Source organism: Hipposideros armiger, unplaced genomic scaffold (genome assembly GCF_001890085.2).
Source record: "Hipposideros armiger isolate ML-2016 unplaced genomic scaffold, ASM189008v1 scaffold_187, whole genome shotgun sequence".
NCBI classification, from domain to species: domain Eukaryota; kingdom Metazoa; phylum Chordata; class Mammalia; order Chiroptera; family Hipposideridae; genus Hipposideros; species Hipposideros armiger.
In genome coordinates, this window is record NW_017731537.1 from 2,070,435 (window position 1) to 2,077,864 (window position 7,430).

At 47.4% G+C, this 7,430-nt stretch overlaps 1 protein-coding gene across 7 annotated transcripts in view; it reads left to right on the top strand.

The window, feature by feature from the left end:
* The window catches only part of FAM107A (family with sequence similarity 107 member A), a 70,230-nt gene that overhangs the window by 47,604 nt on the left and 15,196 nt on the right, over positions 1-7,430 (top strand). For 2 of the 7 annotated variants that reach the window (XM_019652795.1, XM_019652796.1), the window contains one exon: positions 201-264. The exons of 1 other annotated variant lie outside the window; for it this stretch is intronic. In XM_019652795.1, the coding sequence (XP_019508340.1) occupies positions 201-264 (64 nt within the window). Of the gene's footprint in view, positions 1-200; positions 265-2,405; positions 2,640-7,430 lie in introns of those variants that run through there. 4 more of the 7 variants (XM_019652797.1, XM_019652798.1, XM_019652802.1 and 1 more) reach the window with 4 other exon arrangements.

The window sequence follows — 7,430 nt, forward strand, 5'->3', positions numbered from 1 at the left end:
ACACACACACACACACACACACACACACACACACACACACACTCCAAGGATATAGTAATTTGTTTCTCTGGAGAGGACTTTAACCTTGACCAGTCCCTTCTGTGGTCAAAAGACTCAGGGGCACTATGGATATCTCATCATTCCTCCTTTGCCAAGGAACAGAGGGGCCTCACCTCCACCTACTTTCTTTCTGTTCACAGAAAGAATACTCTCCTCAGGCCATATTTCATATCGAAAATGAGAAGCAGAGGCTAAATGGCTCAGGTAAGTCAGACCCACGTAGAATTCCTCAGGGGTGCAACCTGAGCTAATCCTTTTGGAATGTTCTGTAAAAGTACATTCCTTAGTCACAATTTTCCTGCACCCCCACCTTGTTCAACAGCTGGATTGGTTTACCCCCTGCATCAAAAGCTTTGGTGCCATCTGGGTTCAAATTCCAGCTCCACTACTAACTAGTTATGTGATCTTGGGCAAGTCACTTGAGCTTTATTTTCCTCATTTCTGAAAGGGGCATAACCATAGTTGATCAAATAATAGATTAAATGAGATGAATGGTAAATTGGATATAATCCTCTAAAGAATGGATATGAGATAGTGAACGCCAAATGTCTGGCATCATACCTTGCACTTATGGTGGATGGATGTTGATGAGACATTATCAACCTGGCCAATCAAAGAGGTCCCTGAAGATTAAAGTGTGTCACTTGGGTCCTTGGGACCCTGGGTGGTAACCTAGGAGCAGAGAAGTGCAGGGACCTCTGAGTCAGAGGAGAAGCTGGAACTGGGCAGTGGCCAAGGGCCAGCCAGAGAGGACTTGGCTGGCAGTTGGCCTAGGAGGCACCAAGGCTGGAGAGGACACAGAGGCAAAGGATGTGGTACTGTGTGGTTGAGGCCCCAACAGCCAGCTCAAGATTCCCTGGCCCACACAGGTACAGCTTTGAACAGATGCCATGTACCCTGGACAGCTCCGGGGAGTCTATAGATTTCAAGGGCACTAGTTGTGGGTGGAGAACTAGATTGGCGTCTTGGCTCTTCCAACTAGCTGTGTGAGCATAAGCAAGCCACCTCACCTCCCTGAGTCTCAATTGTCTCATCTAAACTGAAGATAATATCTATCCTTCATTGAATACTCGATGAAATAAGAGAGAGGCGGTAGAGCAGAGTGGCCCATGTCTGATGTCAGACCACCTGAGTTTGTAGCCCAGCTCCACACTGTGATTGGAGAGAAATTGCTTAACATCTCTGATCCTCAGTTTGCTCATCTGTAAAATTGGAAGGCTAATAGATCCTAATTTAAAAGATCATGAAGATAAAATAGGACATAAAGCATACAGTAAACATTAGTTTTTGTTTTAGAAGAGACTTAGCACAGCACCAGGCACAGAGTAGATAATTAAAACTGTCAGTTTCTAGTATCTTTTAAAGCCCCCTGTTGACTTTGCCCCTCCATCTTTAAACTCTTTTGGTTGGTTCTCCCAGCTGACTATTAAAGAGATTCCAGAAAGCCAGAGAAATCAATCTTGTGACATCCCACAGGCTTCCTACCACGACCTCTTCCCCCAATGAACTCCCCTGCTTCTCAGTGCCACCCACCCCAGGATGCCTTGGAATACTTTATTTTTTAATGCTAGTATATAGTGTTTGTTCTGTGCCAGCCACTGCTCTAAAATGCAGAGGGTGCCCAAAAAATGTATATACATTTTAAGAAAGGAAAAAAATGTATTAAAATATATACCAATAACAAACGGTGAATACAAGTCACGTTTGACTTCTGCAATTACAAGAGGTGCTCAAAGTGGTTACCATCAGCGTCCAGACACTTNATACCAATAACAAACGGTGAATACAAGTCACGTTTGACTTCTGCAATTACAAGAGGTGCTCAAAGTGGTTACCATCAGCGTCCAGACACTTCTGATTATGGTGAACTACTGCTTGAGCAACATTGACCAAAGTGTTAACATCTCTTAAAATGCACATACATGTTTTTGGCACCATGGAATATCACTTACTCTCACAACTGTGCGATAAGTACTATAGATATCCCCACTTTACAGATAAGAAAACTGAGGCTCTGCGTGGTTAGGTAACTAAATCGTGGGGTCACTTAGCTAGTGGCGCTGGGATCCCTTCCTAGGGATAGTGCGTCAGACCCCTACACCTGCTTGTAGCATTGAACGAGACCAGCGGCCAGGAAAATGCAGAAGAGTAGGTCGGAGACCAAGGATGGAAATCAGGACACCGGGTTCTCGCCTTGACCCTGGAACCACCGGGCCAGGAGTCCTCGAGCCAGACGCTTACCTGCGGCACACTGCCTGCTGCCAGGGCGGGGATACCTGCGCTTGCCCTTGCCCCCTCCCCCACTTCTCCTCCCCCCCAACCCCCCTCCCCCCAACGAAGGCGCCTCAGCTCCCGGCGCTCCGGCAGCCGAGGTAACCTGATCCGCTGCGGGGTTTAGACCTCGGGGCCGCGTCACCGCCGCGGAGACGCTGGACTCCGGACTACGTTCCACTGCGCTCCCTGCCCGCAGTGACCGCTCCGTAGTCGGGCGCGCGGGCACATGGCGCAGAGGCTGGGCGAGAGGCCACGGGGGCCCGCCGAGGCCACGGGGCTCTACCGGGCCGTGCTGCTCAGGTCGGGTAAGTGGGGACAAGGCCACCTGGCCCCCAACTAGGTGAGAAAGCGGAGGAGGGCACGGCGAGCGCACTGCGTTCAGCACCTGGCCAGCCCGCCGCCTGTATCCTTCGTTGCTCTGTTTTCCTCCTTTCCTTTCTTTCTTTCCTCCCTTCTTTCATTTTTCTTAATTACTTTTTGTCTTTCTCTTTTCCTTTCATTCCTTCTTTCCTTCCTACATTCTTCCCTTTGGGGATCTACCCTTGGATATATTATTTTATTCTTATGTGTGATTGCGCCTACACACACATGCACACACACACACCCAGTTTCGTGACGACTAAAGTCCTGCGAGGTTCCATCTCCTGGCGGGTCTCTTAAGTAGAGACTCACACAAGTGCGCGAAGGCGCGCTTAGGCGTGGGAGTGCAGAAAATCCAATGGGTAACACTCGGGACGCACGCTGAGGGTCAGCAAGGAGCACAGGACCGACTGATGCCCGTGAGGGTGTTACGTTAGAGGAAGAGTGCAAGTTATAGCAAGCCGGGAACCGTTTTTCTGTATATATCATTTAAGAAGAAAAAGAATTGGAAGGAAACATATAACTTGTTTTTGAGGATGGGAGTTGGATGACAAGTGTAATTTCTCCTGTTTATGCTTTTTGTTTGAAGTAAACACGTATTTTCTACTCAGGACGATACGAGATTTTTTTATTAGGAAAATAAAACGTAATATATGGTCAGTGTACAAATGTGGGAAAGGCATGCAGAGAGAAGAAGAAGAATGACCGCAGTGAACGTTTAGGGTGTTTCCTTCCGGACTTTGTGATGGAGAGAAACGTTTAGGGAAGGTGAAAATCGTTCTTCTGTGGGTCCCCTGCTGGTTGGGAATACGTGATTAGAAAATATTAAGGAAGCTGGGCTCACTGGGCAGCTACCCTCTGCCGTGGTCGAGGAGCTACCACCCCCCACCCCCCAGTTCGCCCCAGTAGCCCTGCCCGGCAGACCCCTGGAGCCAAAAGTGCGAGGCGAGCCCTTGGCGGCGGGCTGCAGCGGTCCCGCCTGCCCCCGCGTGCCTTCCGCACTGGGACTGATTGCCTTTCTCAGTTAGACTGGTTCCGCGGGGTGAGGGGTGGGGGTTACCCCGCGCTTGGGAACACTGGAACAACGGGTCTCTGAGTCCAAAAACAAGAGCTGGCCAAGACTTCAGGACTGGCGGCGCCTTCCTGGGGGAGGGTCTTAAGTCTGGCTGAGCCCGGACAGGCAGAAAGGGAGGAGTTCTCTAATTAAATGAATCTGACTTCAAATCCCAGCTCTAGCGATTTCCCCACCAAGCACTCTCCCTAAGTGTCCCCACGCAGTTCCTATCGTCTCTCAGAGATGAGAAGGGGGTATCTCTCATCTGAAACCGTGTGTTCCCTTTAACTTGGAGCTGCAGCTATGAGGCTTCACAACAAATGTAACATTTTTCGCTTGCAGCCCATCCAGAGTAGCAGACATATTAGACTCATTCCAGGGGCCACATACTGGCGTGGTAACTGTACGACACACAGCCACAAAGCCAGGGAGGGAACAGAGGCCTGAGACTGGGGCCTCAAGGAGGGAACACTTACTCCGTGCTAGGCACTGTGCCACTGGCTCACTCCTTCTTCACAGCCCTATAAGGTCACTGCTAATTGTCACCCCTATTTAATGGATGAGGAGACTGGGGCTCAGAGAGCTTCACCAGCTTGTGCATGGCCCTGCTAAGGGACCTTTTCTATCCCACTAAAGGGTGGAAAACGCATTCAAATTTAGACTCATCTATACCAAAGTCGGCACACCTTCTGAGAGTAATAACAATGGCAAATGATTATTGGTCACTGGTTATTGCCAGTGTCTCTGCAAAATGCTTACTCATCAACTTCATTCATTTAATCATAGAGTGAAACCCAAGATGGCAGCCATTTTCATACAGCAGCCTCAAGTCATGCACGCAAATACTGTAACACTTTTTAGAAAATGTTTTATCCCAAATTAGTTTAAAATAATTTCTTAATATTACAATAGCACATGTTCACCATGAATATTTAGGGAAATAGAGATAAGGGGGAAGCCTTACCCATAATCCCACTAACCATAAGCAGCCACTGGTAACATTTCAATCTTTGCTACGCATCATTTCTATGTGTGGTTGTATGTGTTTGTTTTACATTGCCAGTACAATTACTGTAATTACAGTACAATCTGACTCTAGTTTTTGATCCCACTTTTTTCACTTGGATGAAAATCTTTAATGCTATAAAAGAGGTTATAGAGATAACAGCTACCACTTTGGAGCCCACACTCTGGGGCAGGCACTGTGTGAAGGGCTTCCCATGCTGTAATTCCTTTATTCCTCAAAAGAATGTCTGCCCCATTTTAGAGATGAGGAAATAGGGAGTTGGAGGTCACCTGGCTGTCCAGCCATGGGGCCAGGAGTGGTATCTGTGGGGACATCAGAGCCCAGGCTCTGAACCACTGAGCTGGAAGGGTCACCTCAGGGGAATGTTTGGCCATGCCTGGTACGCTCTGCAGTGCTGTAGTAAAGGTCCACCTGTGGTCAACTACTGGCATCCTACCTGGAGCTCAGTCCAGGCTACTGGCAGGGAGGAAAGCATCTCTCTGCAGCACAGACAGAAGGACACCTTCCCAGGTGCCAGTGAGCTTCAGGGACTGTGCTTCTCCTTTGCAGCCAGAGGGGCAACCAGAGCCTCCGTCCCTGCCTGCCAAGTAGGGTTGCCAGGTAAAAGACAGGGTGCCCAGTTAGATCTGAATCTCACATACACAATGGATAATATTTTAGCGTCTAAAAAATTATCCATTGCTTATCTGAAGTTCAAATTTAACTGGGCATGCTGCATCCCAGATCCACTGTCCATCTCTTGTCTGGCTACCAGTGAATTAAAATGTGCTGAGAATGGGGGTCCAGAGTCCTTCTGCAGCTAAGAGACCAGATTAACCATGCCTAATTGCAGCTGGGTTGACAGCCAGCTTTCTGAAACAAGACTCTTAGTTCTTCCCCACTCCCTCCTAATTTCCTGTTTTCACACTTGAAATCCCTCCACTGGTAAATTCTTCATAGCTCAAACTTGTTGTAAAGGCGACTCTCATTCCTTTTATAATCTCTCCATGGATCCCATGACAAGTTTTTCTACCAGTGCAGCTCTTCTCCCCATGTCCTTTCAACAGAGCATGTAGGGGGGTCGGGGGGTGGGTAGGAGGGGGGAGGTTGGCTCCTAGGGCTGCTTTGTGGGTGGCTTCTCAGAAACCTCACTGAGGCCTTGAAAAGTGGCCTTGGAGATTTCAACAGAATCCAGGGCTGGGGAGGAAGTTCTGAGTTGCCATGGAAACTTCTTGTCTGATGTTTGTGAGCCCAGATAAGCTGCTCCAGGCGCCTGTCAGCTTGAAGAAAGGGGGGCAAAAATGAAAGGAAAGATGTTTTTTGGAGTTTTTTAATGCAAGCTGCAGCCACAGCCCACTGTCATGCAGGAAAATCCCCCAGCTCCCACTCATGACCACCTCTCCTGGTTTTCACTGCCCGCCCCCCTGCCTCCTGACTCCTCTTGTTCCCAAGAAAACAAACTTGAGAGGAACAGGAAGGGAGTGTGGGAGGGACATGTTCAGCCTCTGGGACCCCCTTCAGTCCTCCACAGGATTGAATTCTGCTCCCCAGGCCCCTGGTATTCCAGAGTCCTTCCTTTCTGGAGAATGGCAAGGCCTCGGGGAAAGCCACACAGACCAAGGCAGGAGGCAGCAACTGGGGCTGAATGTGGGCATTACCTGGAGTAAACTGCTAAAGGGTTCATTTTCCCAGAAGGCTTCTATTTTCCAGTATTCAAAATGGACATGACAGAACCAGATGTGAATCACAGACACAGTGAGTTGGAAAAGGTTGCTCTGTGTCCTATTTTTAATCTTTATTGCTTTTTTTCTGATAGCAAAATAAATATATGTTTGTTTGTTTTTAAGCCACAAACATTACAGCAACAAAGTGACAAAGGAGAAGGGCCTGTAATTTTACTCCATAGAAAAGTGGTCCTCAAACTCCTGAGTATAAACACATCCCCAGGGGGCTATGTTAAAGTCGGATTCCTAGGCCCCTCCCTCAGGTTCTAAGCCAGAGCCCAGGAGCATGGCCCAGTAATTCCATCTTAACACATTCTAAATGTTGTCTAGTAATGACATTGGAGATAAACTGATCTAGAACTGACCTCCGTTACCAGTTCAGTGAACATGCCTCCTCATTGGTTCTCTGTGCACATGCCGTTGACCCTTGAACAATATGGGTTTGAACTGCGCAGGTCCACTTATATGTGAATTCTTTTCAATAAATACTGTAAATGTAGTTTCTCTTCTTTATGACTTTCTTAATAACATTTTTTCTCTAGCTTACTTATTGTAAGAATACAGTATATAATACATATGACATAAAAAATACGTATTAATCAACTATTTATGTTATCGGTAAGGCTTCTGGTCAACAGTAGGCTATTAGTTAAGTTTGCGGGAGTCAAAAGTTATACGTGCAGGGGGTTGTGCCCTTAACCCCCGTGCTGTTCAAGGGTCAACTGTACTAACTTTTTTATATGGGGAAAAAAAAAAGAGAGAGGGGAAGGAGTCTACATGTAGTTTGTTTTGGGGTTTTTTTAAATTAGTTTACTGGGGTGACAATTGTTAGTAAAGTTACATAGGTTTCAGGTGTGCAATTCTGTAATACATCATCTATACATCACATTGTATGTTCACCACCCAGAGTCAGCTCTCTTTCCATCACCATATATTTGATCCCTTTTACCCT